The sequence below is a fragment of the Mytilus trossulus genome, chromosome 8 (assembly GCF_036588685.1).
Source record: "Mytilus trossulus isolate FHL-02 chromosome 8, PNRI_Mtr1.1.1.hap1, whole genome shotgun sequence".
In the NCBI taxonomy this organism is placed as follows: Eukaryota; Metazoa; Mollusca; class Bivalvia; order Mytilida; family Mytilidae; genus Mytilus; species Mytilus trossulus.
In genome coordinates this window covers 59,592,390-59,608,050 of record NC_086380.1, presented here as the reverse complement: position 1 = coordinate 59,608,050, position 15,661 = coordinate 59,592,390, and the positions used below count along the sequence as shown (strand labels likewise).

The 15,661-nt window shown below is 30.0% G+C and overlaps 1 protein-coding gene across 1 annotated transcript; it reads left to right on the top strand.

Annotated features, from left to right (window-relative positions):
• The first annotated feature begins 3,960 nt into the window (after positions 1-3,960).
• On the top strand, positions 3,961-15,657 carry LOC134682012 (uncharacterized). Its single transcript, XM_063541619.1, has 3 exons — positions 3,961-3,982; positions 12,734-13,243; positions 14,801-15,657. Exons 2-3 carry the CDS (start codon positions 12,748-12,750, stop codon positions 15,637-15,639), a joined length of 1,335 nt encoding a protein of 444 aa, XP_063397689.1. The 5' UTR covers positions 3,961-3,982; positions 12,734-12,747; the 3' UTR covers positions 15,640-15,657.
• Positions 15,658-15,661: the final 4 nt, after the last annotated feature.

Here is a 15,661-nt window from a genome sequence, read left to right as displayed (position 1 = left end):
TTGGACAGAAGCTTGTTTATGATCATAAGATAGTATCCAGAAGTAAATTTTGTAAATAAATAAATCCATTTTTTCCATATTTTACTTTTAAATGGGACTTAGTTTTTCTGCGGGGAACCATTACATTCACTCTGTGGTTAAAGTTATTAAAACTTTAATAACTTTTTTAAACTATCCTGGGTTTGTACCAAACTTGAACAAAAGCTTATTTATGATCATAAGATTGTATCCAGAAGTAAAGTTTGTAAAAAGATTACTCTGTTTTTTCTGTAATTTACTTTTAAATGGACTTAGATTTTCTTACAATCATAAAATAGTAACAAGAGAAATATTTTTATTGATTTTTTTCCTCATTTTTGTTGAGCCTGCAATATACAGCAAAAATAGGCGAGACACTGGGTTCCGCGGAACCCTTACAATTTTTTTTTGGTTTTGGCTGTTTTCCTAAGTTTCATAAGACATCAAAGGGACAATGAAAATTATGAAAAGGCTAAATATATGATATAGGACCTTATATAATATTGAGCTTGTTGGTCAACAAGTTGTCCACCAATATTGCCATGAAACTAGTTGCAGTCTCTTGGTATGTACCAGACATTTAGTCCTTACATGTCAAAGCAGAGATCACAAGTGCAAAAACAAATAAAAAGATACAAGCACTCAGAAGAGCGACACTTACAGTACATGATAAAACAAGAAAATAGTAAAACATATCAATTTAATTTCATCGGTGTGTACTTTTTCCGCTAAGTTGGAGTTGTCTTTTTAACTTCGATTTTCATCTCATTTTTGTCGAGCCTTCGACTTTAGTAGAAAAAGCGAGACTAAGCGATCCTACATTCCGTCGTCGTCGGTGTCGTCGTCGTCGGCGGCGTCCACAAATATTCACTCTGTGGTTAAAGTTTTTGAAATTTTAATAACTTTCTTAAACCATACTGGATTTCTACCAAACTTGGTCAGAAGCTTGTTTATGATCATAATATAGTATCCTGATGTAAATTTTGTAAAATAAAATTCCCTTTTTTCCATATTTTACTTATAAATAGACTTAGTTTTTCTGCGGGAAAACATTACTTTCACTCTGTGGTTAATTTTTTTTTTAATTTGAATAACTTATTTAAATAATCCTTGGTTTGTACCAAACTTGGAAAGAAGCTTGTTTATGATCATAAGATAGTATCCAGAGGTCAATTTTGCAAACGATAAATCCATGTTTTTTGTATTTTACTTTAAATGGACTTATATTTTTTGCCTGGAAACAACACATTCACTCTGTGGTTAATTTTTTTTTTACTCTTATACTATTTTTAATTTGTACCAAACTTGGACAGAAGCTTGTTTATGATCAAAAGCTAGTGTCTAGAAGGACATTTTGTGAATATTTTGTACCTGTGTATATGTATTTTACTTATAAATGAACTTAGTTTTTCTTCCAGTTAACGTTACATCCATATAATTAATGTTTTAAAAACATTTAATAGATTCATAAGCTATCCTGGATTTTTTCAAAACATGAACAGAAGCTTCTTACAATCAAAAGATAGTATCAAGCAGAATATTTTTATTGATTTTTCCCTCATTTTTGTTAAGCCTGCAATTTACAGCAAAAGTAGGCCAGACACTGGGTTCCCCGGAACCCTTACAAATTTTTGTTATTAATAATGTATTTATATTGTGTCATAGATCAAATTTACTCATTCGGTGTATTTGTGCATGTTTTTGTTTATATTTCTTTTCGATCAAGTTAAGCCATTTCAAATGATGTTCTTAAGAGTGTTATTTAAAAATGCTGTAATGTTACATTACTGGTTCATGTATGAGTGATGGTTGGTGCCTGTTTAAACAATAAGACCCGCTGCATTTGTTTGCAACTGTTCTAACCCAGGAGCCTGTTATTCAGTGGTTATATTGATGATTGATATTAAAAGCAATTTAAGAAGTATAAGATATGTTTTAAATCTGAAGAAAGCAAAGAAAAATACAAGCACATAATTTTTTTGTATTTTACTGTTATAAGTGAGAAGCCACAATTTTGACTGAAATGTACGTGTAAACTGAAGGTACGCTTGTATCATGGAAAATGTAATTGTAAACTAAATAGAATATATGTTTGTTGTGGTCAATTTTGATTATAACCGTACGATATCTCTTTTATAAGTTAAATATTATACCGTCTGCTACTATTGTTTTTATCCAGTTGTTGGATTTCGATCATTGTTAGATTGATTTATGCCTATTTACGGTATGGGTGAAAAACTGCAAAAAGGGTTAAGACCAAAAAACATAACAACTGACAAACAATAAAAAATAAAACACAAATCACAATAACCAAAAAATGAAAATCGCAAAAATACTAAACTTCGAGGAAAATTCAAAATAGGTGATTTCCCTCATCAAACGGTAAAATAGAAAGCTCAAACAAACACATCAAACGAATGGACAACCAATGTCATATTCCTGACTTGGTATGGGCATTATCTCATGTAGAAAATTGAATATTGAACCTGGTTTATAGGTAGATAAACCTCTCACTTGTATGACAGTCGCATACAATTCCATTATATTGACAACGATGTGTGAACAAAACAAACAGACATAAAAGGAGAAAATAGGGATACAGCAGTCAACATTGAGTAAATATCTTAATCTCTATGAAAACAAACAAACATGTAAACAAGCATTTACCATGGCACAATAACACAAAGACAAATGCCCGTAAACGACTCAAACCTATCATATGAGCATAAACAGAGATTTTTTTAGAGAGGCATTACTGTATTCACTTTTGGTCGATTAACAATACTTTTGGACTAGTTTGAATCTCGGTCTATTTCTGTAACTTATTCTTACATACTTTTGATTTTTTAACCCTGTATGCGTTCATTGCCTATGTAAATTTTAAAATTGTTTATAATCCTGATACTTTTGATAACTATTGTATGCACATTGAACGACAAATTTATGTGACGTATAAAAATTTTCTGACGTCAGACACTCAAGTCAATCCATGTGTTCGTAGATAGTAGATGTTTTTGTGTCCTGTTAAATTGTTATACGATGATGACTGATGTACCCATATTTTGACTATTTTATTAATTGTGACTGTTTATTTAACGCATCATGTAAATGTAGCGGAATTTGATGAGACTGTTATTAAAGTGAGAGGGTTAGCGCTATAGAACCAGGTTTAATCCACCATTTTCTACATTTAAAAATGCCTGTACCAATTCAGGAATATGACAGTTCTTATCCATTCGTTTTTGATGCGTTTTGTTTTTTTAATTTTGCCATGTGATTATGGGCTTTCCAAATTGATTTTCCTCTGAGTTCAGTATTTTTGTGATTTTACTTTTTACAAATTTATTTTCGAATTTCAAAAGTTATATATCTCTAACAGTAGGGTTAGGTGAGCCGCAATTTTGGTAACATTATCACTGTGTGAATTCTCTGAACGTTAAATTCAATAGTGGACAACTCCTTGTTGATATCCACTAGCAGTAAATATATTACAATCGTTTGAACAGAAATAAATCAAATATTCGCACTGTAGTTGTTAAATGGTGTTCAGTGGACTCAATATGGAACTTTTTTTTTGTCTGTTCATAAAAGTAACGAGAATGACAGTGTTTTACAAAATCGATTTACACGACAGGAAACACAAACGGAAATTCATAATACACAACATGTTTTTTTACAAATTTAGTTTTATCAATTAAAAATACAAATAGCTTTTGGAAAAAAGTATTACAACATGTTCAAAATACGACTGCTTCTACGTTTGCTTTTTAGACAAGAAGGAATTATATTTAACGACGGCTGGTATTTACATTGCGTGTTTTGATATACTGTTTAATTCATCGATACATATTATATGAGGAAATATGACCCGTTAAGTACAAAGGTTAATTACCATATGCATGTTATTATTGCAGTAACAGTTGGTAGTAATTTCTAACTGAAACGAAGCATCGTGAAGTTGTTTGTAAGTTTTGAAATATTTTTTTGTCATTGATTTACTAACTTTTTTGTATTTTCGCAAGCTTTAATTTTTATTGAATGAATAATGTCGTTCTAGGTGAAATTTGGGGTAATTTATCTGTCAATTACGTGGATAAAACAAGTTGATCAGAAAGATATGAACATTTTAGAAATACTTTTTACACAGGAATGTATTATCAACCCTTTATACTACCTAGCAGTTAAAAATTGTTCAATAATTGACATGTAGATTTGTTTGTCTAATTTATATAAGTGTCTCTTTTACTTTTATTCATGGTCTTTTATTATAAAGCGTTTGATTCATTTGTTTACCAGTCAGTTTAAAAGATCACATTCAGTTTTCAACTACACAGATCACACGGTTGGGAACCGTACACTCAATGCAATAGTTCACCAGTGTCAAATTAACTTACATTCGTTCAAAGACTATTAAGGTTCATCATAAGGAATTGAAAAATATGGCCGATTTGTGTCTTATATATTACGTTTTATAGTTTTTCATCACTAGCAAGAATATTTCTAACATCATTATTTGTAGTAAAAATATATTTTTTAAGATAACTTCCACTTTTTTACTTATTTAACAGTTGGCGTTGTGCAAACAACGCAATACATGGGCATGTTCTTACTGCTGTCCTAAATATGTGAAATCAACACGTTTAAAAATTCATTGCGTCCAAACCGCTTTTCTTGATTTACCTTTATCAGGAACGCTCAGAGCCAATCATTTAAAATCCGAAGATGTACCTAGACCGTTGAAAAGCTATATGTCAAAAATACATAGAATAAATAGCCACATTCATCTTACGTAACTTTTTCCTGGGGGAGTTGAAGCCTTAGTTTCTTAATAATTTATAAATTTATAAACGGACAATTTTATTAAAGTTTGTTAAATCATGTCAGTACCGAAATGTTGACTTCTGAGCTGTTGTCTGTACATTCCCCATTTATATTCTCAATTTTACTGAGCTGAGGGTTAACGTAAAGAAAATAGGATATTGATTTGTTTATCAATTTTATTTATTGTGTTCTTATTTTATACATAAAATGATAACTGAGGTATAATAAATAGTATTTCCTAAATCTTATATTATAAGCCTGACCAACCTAAACATATTCTTATTTATTAAGATATTTCTGCTTTTATTGTTGAAATATGTATATCGACAATAATTTGCACCAACTGCAAAAAGATAAAGGTAAAAAAGTAAAACACAAATTAATCTAGTCTATAACATTTTCCCCTATACAGTATAATATAAGAAATATTTCTCCATCACTTTTAAACAAAATAATATAAGGCATTATTTGAAAATTAAAAAAAAATAAAATGAAAACAAATGCCTTAAAAATGTAACGTGTATGTGTTTAAGTTATCTAGAATTTATCATATATACAGATAAGCCAAATTAAATGAGAGCAGTCTGCTAAGGATCCCGTTTGAAAAATGAACCATCTAATAGAAGGCTAAAAATGCAGTCCACTTTTAACTGTCGACTTACAATAATTTTTAAAAATATATCCACATAATATTAGAAGCAACTTATAGAATTATACCTTAATTTCAACATAATAGTAATTTATAATATACCAACACATTAAATATATACAATTAACATGATAGGCTAACACTTTTTTTTATCATATTTATTTATGCATGTATATATTGATAAAATCAATATTCTTGTACAATAAACCATAGAAAAAAAAACCTTGTCTAAAATTAATTTTAGAGTTACTGTCTAAATTTTAATTATCAGCGACTTCAGTGTTGTGATCGATAAAATCAATGCCTTTCAATTGAAGAACAAATTTTAGACTAATTTCAACTTATGTTTCTATATATTGTAAATATATTGAGGTGCCTTATGCGATTTGTTATATTTAATTAATTTCTATCGCAATTCATGTGTTTGTTCTAACCTCTATCCTCAGTGTTGGCATTTAGAAAAAAGGAAACTGAAATTGAAAATGTTTTAAAATGCATCAAATTTCTCTAGTAGTAATTATTATAAGATGACAATTAAGAATTTTTATAAGTATTATTATGACGATGGTTAATACTTGGAATGTTATGAAAATAAACAAAACCATAAAAATATAGCCTCGTTTTTAAAAAAAAAATCAATGAACACATTATTTGTTCATAGTTACAACTAATAAACATGACCATAGACAATAGTTTAATATATTATTTTGAATGAGTTTGATCTGAAGTGTCACGGTTTTATACGTATCAGAGTTCAAAGACAAACATCGCGCATTTTCAGTTTTAGAGACGAAGTACATAACTTATTTAATAACGGATGACAGGCGCTTTTGAAATGTGCTCCTTTCTCTAAATTATATTTGTTTATATATTGACTTTTTATTTAGAGTGATATATACTCTAATGTAAGAAACCCCTCGATATTTTTTTTCCCAAGAAGACAATAAGATTATAGAAACATCATAAATTAATACTCCTGTCGTTGTAATATCTTTTGGATAAATGTTAAAAAAGATTTGAACAAGTGAAAGTAAATTAAAATGTATGAGGATTTTTAATAAATGAAAATTGAAATCCACAAAGAAATATTTAGATAGAGAGGTTCACAAAATGAAATGTTCTCAGAATAAACATATTAAATCGGCTGTCTTATTTATTACAGATTAATTATCATGAATATATTCGAAAGTTAGGACCATCCTTAAATTATCTTAATAAATAAAAATTGAAATCCACAATTTTTTTTCAGATAGAGCGGTTCACTAAAATGAAATGTTCTCTGAATAAACATATTAAATCGGCTGTGTTATTTATTACAGATTAATTATCATGAATATATTCTAAAGTTAGGACCATCCTAAAATTATCTTAACCTTAAATAGGTTCTATGAATTTAAGCTGATTCCTTTGAAATTTTTAAGTTACAAAAAAAACCTTATTATTTTAAGATGGTCTTATGACATATATACTCCTAAGAACGTTTTGATAATCAGGCCCCTGCAATTACTTCTAGACGATTATTTATTTCTATCTATTTTGATGGGCATAAAAAGTTGTTTCATTGGCATTCATACCAAATCTCTTTTTTGATATATATATATATATTTCAATAATATAATATTTAAAGAAAAGATAGTTATCAACCATATTTAATAAATTTTAACCACAAACTTGACAGAGGGAACAATTACGAATATTTTTTATATCTCACAATACTACTTTTGAATTTTCCCCCAATATTTGACACGACCAATCAATTGGGAATTTGAAAATATGACGTTCATGGTTAGGTGTTAAAAATACAATAGCTAAGTAAAAATACGAATAAAACGTTTGAACATTTTGTCTAACTTTTTGCATTCATAGCAAGTATTATAATTATTATTATTTAAAGTAGTTTGAATAACTATGACAATTTGAATATCTTCGAATTATGGGTTGGGCGATTATATGGTCCATGGTAGGGGTTCAAACACCATGGCTCAGTAGAAATATTTATACATCTGTTTTTACATGACAAGATTTCTATAAATACGCATTGAATCATTGTTATTATAATTTTATAAAGTAGTTTAAATAGCTATGACAATTTGAAAATCTGAATCTGAGAAAAAGTGTTCATACATCTTGTTTAACATGTTTTATACATACAATACACTGATTACAATATTATTACTATATTAAGTAGTTTGAATAGCTATGTGATTTGAAATCTGAGATCTTAAGAGTGTTTGATTTAATTTTACATTCTTGGGATTCAAAGTACAATAACTAAGTAAAGATAATTAAACATCTTTTCTGACATGTTTTATTCATGCGCAAAAACATAATTACTATATAAGGTAGTTTAAATAGCTATGACAATTTCAAATCTGAAGTCTATAGGGTGGAAGATTTAATATTCAATAGTAGAAGGTTCAATTTTCTAAAGCAAAGGGTTCATTATACCACGGCTAAAATATTTTTTTATTTAAGTTAATTATATATAGGAGCATCAACTTTGTTAATAATAGCTAAACATTGTTTAATTTGAGAATTTGAGGTTTTATTGCGAGAAGGTTCAATTTCCCATGGAAGGGGTCAACTTATCATAACTAAAAAAAATTGTTTAACCAGCTTTTCTAACATCGTTTAGTAATAAAAGACTAACTTGACCATTGTTATCATATCAAGTAGTTTTGATAGCTTTGGTAATAACAATCTGACATCTGTAAGGGGGTTTGATTTTCCATAAAAAGTTCACCATGGTTAGGAAAAAAAGATTAAACTATAATTCAATTTATAAATTCATTTTGAATATTTATGATTTTTAAAATCTAAGGTCCGTAGGAGGAGGAATTTGTACATGTACGATGATCAAGATACCATGGTTTACTTCAGATTTTAAACATTTTCTGCAACACGTTTATTTATATCCAGTACTTGTTAGAGAATTATTGCTATATATGTAGGGGTTCATATGGTTCAATTTTACATGGAAGGGTGGTCAAAATGTGTGTGTATAAGATTATAAAAAACTCTTATTAAAACTTGATATTTTGCTCATACCGGAGCAGTTTAAATGTAACAATTAGTTTGGATATTGATGTATACTTAAACATTAAACGTGGTTGATAGAAGTGGTGATGACATAGGATTATTTTAAAGAAAATATCAAGTTTTGATAAAAGGTTTATGATTAGATTATAGGATTTCAACACACAATTATATATAGGTGAAGGAGTTGAAGGTGCCAAAGATAAGAAAAACTGGTACATGTATACAAACTTATTTTCTATTTGAAAAAAAGCAAAATTTTGAGAAACATCTTTTTAAAGTAGGATTTTAGTCTGGTTAAAAGAAATTTCCTTAATTTAGATATTAACTTAATTTGTCATAAGGGTATGATATAAATATAGATCACTTAGGTTAGTCTTATGTTGTTGATTTAAGTTACCATGTCCTAGTGGGCAATATCACAATAAATAAGGCCTTTATTTTGTATTTTTAAGGAACAGTTATTGTGTACAGATGATATCACATGCCTTCACATTAATAGCATTAGTCACCACATTTGAAGATTTTTTACTTCCACAAGCAGAATTTTATAAAAGTAATATTTTCCGTTGTGTTAGGGGGATATCATAAATATTCAGTTTAAAATATAGTTAATAATATTCTTTGCAATATTCCCATTTACTACCACATAAAGTATAAAATTCATTAATACAAATTACTTAAACAAATATTCAAATGATATAATGTAATTAGAATTAAACAAAATGTTCTGCAAAAAGTAAAATGACAAAAATACTGGACTCCGAGGAAAATTAAAAAATTAAAAACGGCAAGTCCCATATCAAATGGCAAAATCAAAAAATCAAACACAGCAAACGGATAGGGATCAACTGTCATATTCCTAACTTGGTACGGGCATTTTCAAATGTAGAAAATGGTGGATTGATCCTAGTTTTATAAATTATATAAATTATTTGTGTAACTGGTGCATCAAAGGACTGCACTTTGTCAGGTTTACTTAGTGTTAGGGAATAATAATATAGTAGGTTATGATGGTTCAATACTTTTTGGTCTGGTCTCTAAATAAAACCGTGCCGACTGCTAAAGTCCTTGGCACCTTAAACCAATTGCTGTATTAACATCATTGATCTATAGGCTGAAGAGATCTTTGGCGAATTGTTTTAATTAAAACTCGGGGTATCATTCTTGTAAAAAAAAAAGCATAATTTTGGGATACAAATATTCTAAATCTAAAGAAATATCTTTTTGAGTAAGAATTTCTATAGAAAATCATTATATAATTGATACCAAGGATTTTGAAATATAAGCATGAGAAAATTTGTTAAAACATGAGTGGTCAAAACTTAGTTCTTCATAAAATATTCGGATAAACACATGAAACAATACAAAAAACCCACAGAAATTGTTATAGATGGATCATTTAGATTTTGCCTTTATTCATTTCGAAACATTAAACAATTATTGGATTTTAAATTTGAAAACAAACTCCTTTTGTGATTATTTTATTGCATGAATAGTAAGAGAGATTGTATCATTATTGTTTTAATCTTTGGAATTTGTTTCAGATTTTCGGACTTATTATGCCCAAAAACATCATTTTTCCTTTTCATGTAAGACTTCAATATCTCATAAATGGTCATTTACCAAATTTAAGCAGATTTGAAATTTCTTTACTTTTGATTTAAAACTTAAATATCAATACTACATAAAGGAAGATGTTCAACACGATGCTTCGAACCGCAAGCTGTAAAGGGCCCCAAAAAATATTGACGTATTGAATTTTAAACCTGATTCTTTTTGTTATCTATTAATCATGTGTTTCTTTGTCTAATATGTTCTCCTAAATATTTGTATTGTAGTCCTGTAATATTATGTTGTCATTTCAATGCTATATTTAACTTGGCCATTAAAGTGCGAGGTATGGCATGCCACAAAACCAGGTTCAACCCACCATTTTTATTCCCCTTTAAAAATGTTCTGTACCAAGTCAGGAAGATGGCCATTGTTACATTATTGTTCGTTGCTGTGTGTGTTGCATTTTAATGTTGTGTCGTTTGTTTTCTCTTATTTTTGAGATATTAAGATATGACGTGGCACGGTACTTGTTTATCCCAAATTCATGCATTTGGTTTAGATGTTATATGTGTTATTATCGTGGGATTTTGTCTGATGTTTGGTCCGTTTCTGTGTGTGTTGCGTTTTGGTGTTGTGTCATTGTTCTCCTCTTATATTTAATGCGTTTCCCTCGGTTTTAGTTTGTTACCCCGATTTTGTTTTTTGTCTATGGATTTATGAGTTCTGAACAGCGGTATACTACTGTTGCCTTTATTTGAGTGCCAATGAGACAACTCTCCGCCCAAATCACAATATATAAAAGTAAACCATTATAGATCAAGGTACGGTCTTCAACACGACGCATCGAACCGCAAGCTATAAAGGGCCCTAAAAGATATTAGTGTAAAACCACTCAAACGTGAAAACCAACGGTCTAATCTATATCAAGAACGAGAAACGAGAAACACTGATGAACCACATCAACAAACTAAACATCAGAATAATGATTCTGGATATGTGCATATTAAATGATTTCTTAGAACTTGTAACCTTGCTAACTCATATTTTATGTTGATATAGCGTAAATATGCCGCTAAATTGTTTATATACTGCAGCTGTCCTATTTGAGCAGTCAAATTGCATTGACTGTATATTCATATGTGATATACAGTCACTGACCGTATATCATCTTGTTTATGACGTTGACAATGCGTTTTCGTAGAGTTTTATTTATGAAGTCAATAAAACATACAGGTTCGCGGAAAATTTACGTCGTCCACAAATTACAAAATGATGGTTTTTACCCTAAATACTCCATTTATCACACTTATGAGAGTTGCAGTATATAAAGAATAACCATACAATGTCTCGAAATATCAATCGGTTATTTGTATTCGGCTCGAAACAGGTATAAATGCTCGGCACAGACTCGCTTTCTACCTGTTTCTAAGCCTTGTAAAAATATCATTGATATTTCGAAACAATGTATGGTTATTATATATATATCTGTGTCCAAATTACGGTGAAAAAATAACACAAAAGAGAAACGTGTTATTGTGTTATAAAATATGTGTCAATCCGGTATCCAAATATTATCCGTGGGATATGTTTTTCAAAATGACCATCAAAATGTATGAATTATTTAAAAATGTATACCCAAAATATTATAAAGAAAATATCCCAATTATTTCTTTCTACATGTGGTGTGTTCAAACGTTTCAATACCACACATTGTCTAAAAAGTGACAACGGAAACAATAACTAATGGAGTCCTGCTTTTCCGTTTTAGATACGACATGTTTAACTATTTACGCTCCAGTTGTAAAAAAGTTTTAACATCACAAGACATTGAATTTGAATCAATGGACAGTGTTAGCTTTATTACCAGCACTAACCCTAACCCTGCATGCACAGAATAATTTATCAATCTTTTTAGATATAACTTCTTTGAACGTATAATTATACAAAACTTCTAATGATAACTAATGATAACTAGCATGAAGTATCTCTAAGGGTGCTAGCATTTGATTTATGGGAAGTTCTAGGATGGAATTTGACAAACGGAAGGATAAGAGTTGTAAGTAATGGAAAAGCAGGATGAACAACTGTGCTCCAAAAATATGACAACTTAAAAAAAATACAGGACAAAATTTGTCGTGCTAGTCTACCCCCCACCCTTTCTAAAAATCGAATGGCATATCATGCTACTTATGTTGAAATCGCTTCACCACTGAATTGGGTACTATTTAAGTGAGCACACATTTTACATATTCTATACAAAGAAAGATTGCGCGCTATGTTGGTACGCCTTTCATTTTGCTATAGATTATCATAAATTAACTGTGCAAACTAAATATATATTGATGTTTGGTTGGATTGAGTTTAAACCTTAATATTAGAATTAACATGTTGTGGGCCAAAAATGTTCGTTTAGATTTAGATCGAAATATGATATTATTTTTCTCCACGTTTAGTCTACAGTTGCATTGTTCAGACTAATTGCAATTCCATTGCTTTAGAACATCATTCAATGTAAGTTTTAGTTTATCAAATTAGCATAGTTAGATCTTACAAAATAAACCTTTTATGAAATTATTTACAGTTGATGTAGAGTTGTAATGTTCCTTATCTATATGGTTTGTGGTTTGTTAGAGAATATTTATGTTTTTGCAGGCATTGCTTTGGAGATGAAACCGTTTGTTGTAATACTATTGGCAGTGTTTTGTCACCGTACAAAAGGCGGCGCCGTCTCTCTACCATTAAACTTGAATGCAACAATTATGGCACATGTTAATATGAGTAGTATAAAAACGTATATAGACAAAAACTTCAATGAGCGATTACCCGCCTTAATTAAGAAACACGTGAGACAAATGGTAAGCTCAGAAGTTGAAAGATCAACGGAACATCTTACCACAACTTTGCAAAAAAAAATTGGAAAAACCGTTGATAAAACAATGCAAACAAAACTGAATGGTTTCGCTGAGCAACTAGGTTCAATAGAACAAAAAATTACGGAACTGGTCAAATCAAAAATAAGTGTGATGTCCAAGCAGTTCGCCGAAAAAATATATGCAGTGGAGCATAAAATGAATGAGAAATTGGACAATGTTACGAAAGAATTGACTGAAGAGTTGCAAAAGAAAAAAAATAATTGCAGTGAAACATGTGATAAGAGTGAAGGTATGTAAAACACATTTTTATTACACTCTAGGTTATACATACTATAATAATTAAACTATTAGAAGACTCAAGTCGGGATAACGTTTAACAATTTGTAAACGATCCAGCAAGAACAAAAAAAAATATCAGTACTATTGAGGTCGGTGTTTACGATAAAAGAACCTTTCCAAAACTGCATGTAAATTATTTTTAACAATTACATAAAACACAATATAAAAATAAACATGTAGCAAGGGATTAATTAAGGTATATTCATTGTCATAATCAATCTGTTAAAATGTCTTTGACACATAGATACAAAATCTATATTTGCATGAGTGGAAACATACATTCACTAAGCCGTAATCTAATTATATGGTTAAACTTGCGCTGTATATGACAATACCTCTTTTGTTGGATTGTCACCGAGCAACACCTGCCCGGTAGACATTACTTAAGAACTGGAATTCAAATTCGGGATAAGTGTCTCTAAATTTGCAGGTTTTATTTTAACGATTTCCTTTTGGTTTCCATTGTACACACTGGTTGCATGTATCTTAAATTATCTATAAGCTTATCACATACCTCAGAAATATTTAAAATATTATATTAAGATTTCATATCCTTTCTTACAATAATCATTGGAACATCAGTCAAATGATTATATAAGCAATATCTTAGACAAGTTCGAATTTAAGAGACAATCCATAATTTTTCTTGGTTTTATGCCTCTGGAGATGCACATGATTAAGGGTTTTTGCACGACAAATACAGAATAATGTGTTGGACACTTTTCCTACAAAATGTTTTCAATAATGTTTTTTCGAATTAAGTACCATAAATATCAGCATCATTTATGATATTTCGTCCAAATTCCGCAACCTTGATGCATGCAGTAAGGGCGCATGTTTGCAATTATCTTGTTTTTCTTTGTTTTCCTTGTTTCCCAGTGTGTATTCAGTGGTACAGACTAATTTCCCGCCATAGATATGAATTTGGAAAAACAACTTCACTCAATATTTATTTTAAGTTGCGGCAATATGCCGGATGAAAATGCAAATAACATTACAAATGAAGTTGACATTATAAATATTTCATTGCATTTTTTTCATTTCAATTTGGTTTACATCATTATCGCTATTTTACGAAATTTGCCTTTGATCTTGCTGACTGATAAATTACTCTGTTAGCGTAGTTGAGTGATATGAAAAAGTATCCATAGAAACTAAGGAAGCAAGTGGTATGAAATGGACAACGTCGTCATAGGTAAAATGAACAAAATGAAAATAAATGAGTCTACAGTAGAATTTATTTAAAAATAAACGTTAATCATGCCGGGTCAGATTCCAGTTTACGGGTGTAATATTCACTGAATTAATAATTTTGGATAGCTGCCTCTGTTTTGCCTGGTGATTTAATTTTGAACTTACATTAAAACTATTTTCATCTCGAATGTTGCAACTAGTATTTAAAAAGAAACCGCCTTTTTTATTGTATTTACTTTCTGACATGTTTCACATACATTTACGAATTTATTTTACATTATCATAAGAAAATGTTATGATTTTCCATTTGCAGGCAACTATGAATATGCAGTCATCTTTACTGAGCCATACAGTTACTCTACTGTAAAACCAGTGTTGTATATTCATGGACATGACAATGGAAACGTAACAATAGAATCAAACAGTTTCAAAAGTAGGATGTCAATAACTAGAGGAAAAAATGAAATCATCTTGAAGAAAGATGTTTTCACCAGAGATGGGATAGCAAATAAAGGCATACATATTACATCAACAGTCCCTATCACTGTTTATGTTTTGCAGACATACTCAAGTACATCTGATGGATATGCAGCAATTCCAATCAAATACATGTCAACTGAATATATAGTTTCATCTTTTACTGTGTGGAAACATGATGAACATTATTACAATAGTTTTTTTGGAGTTGTATCATTAGGCGGAAATACAAATATAAAAGTGCATCTAAAAATGAAGCAAGGGACAGTTAAATTTAATAGAAAAGAGTTTGGAAACGGTGAAATTATAGAAATAAGTATGTCTGCCTTCCAAACATTACAATTATCGCATAATTATGATATTTCGGGAACGGTGGTTTCATCATCTAAACCAATAGGCGTTGTTTCAGGGAATATATGCAACAAAGTTGACAATAATGCTTGCAGCCATGCAACAGAAATGATGTTTCCTATCAACCAGCTCGATAATGAGTTTATAATTCCTTTAATCCAAACGCGACCAAAAAGTACCGACGACTATTATCTCCAGGAAAAGCTCAAATCAATGTTCAGCTCAAAGATAGACGTTATGACGTTCACCTCAATGAGGGGGAGTATCATGACCTTATCCACAATGATATATCAGTGGTTCAGTCAATCGGCAATCTTCTTGTGACAGTTTTTCCTCATGAGGCTCA

Bases quoted from the DNA above. Each gene is read 5' to 3' on its own strand.
- LOC134682012 (XM_063541619.1), top strand. From the start codon at position 12,748: ATGAAACCGTTTGTTGTAATACTATTGGCAGTGTTTTGTCACCGTACA. The intron at 13,244-14,800 runs GTATGTAAAACA...TTCCATTTGCAG, and splicing joins AACATGTGATAAGAGTGAAG to GCAACTATGAATATGCAGTC.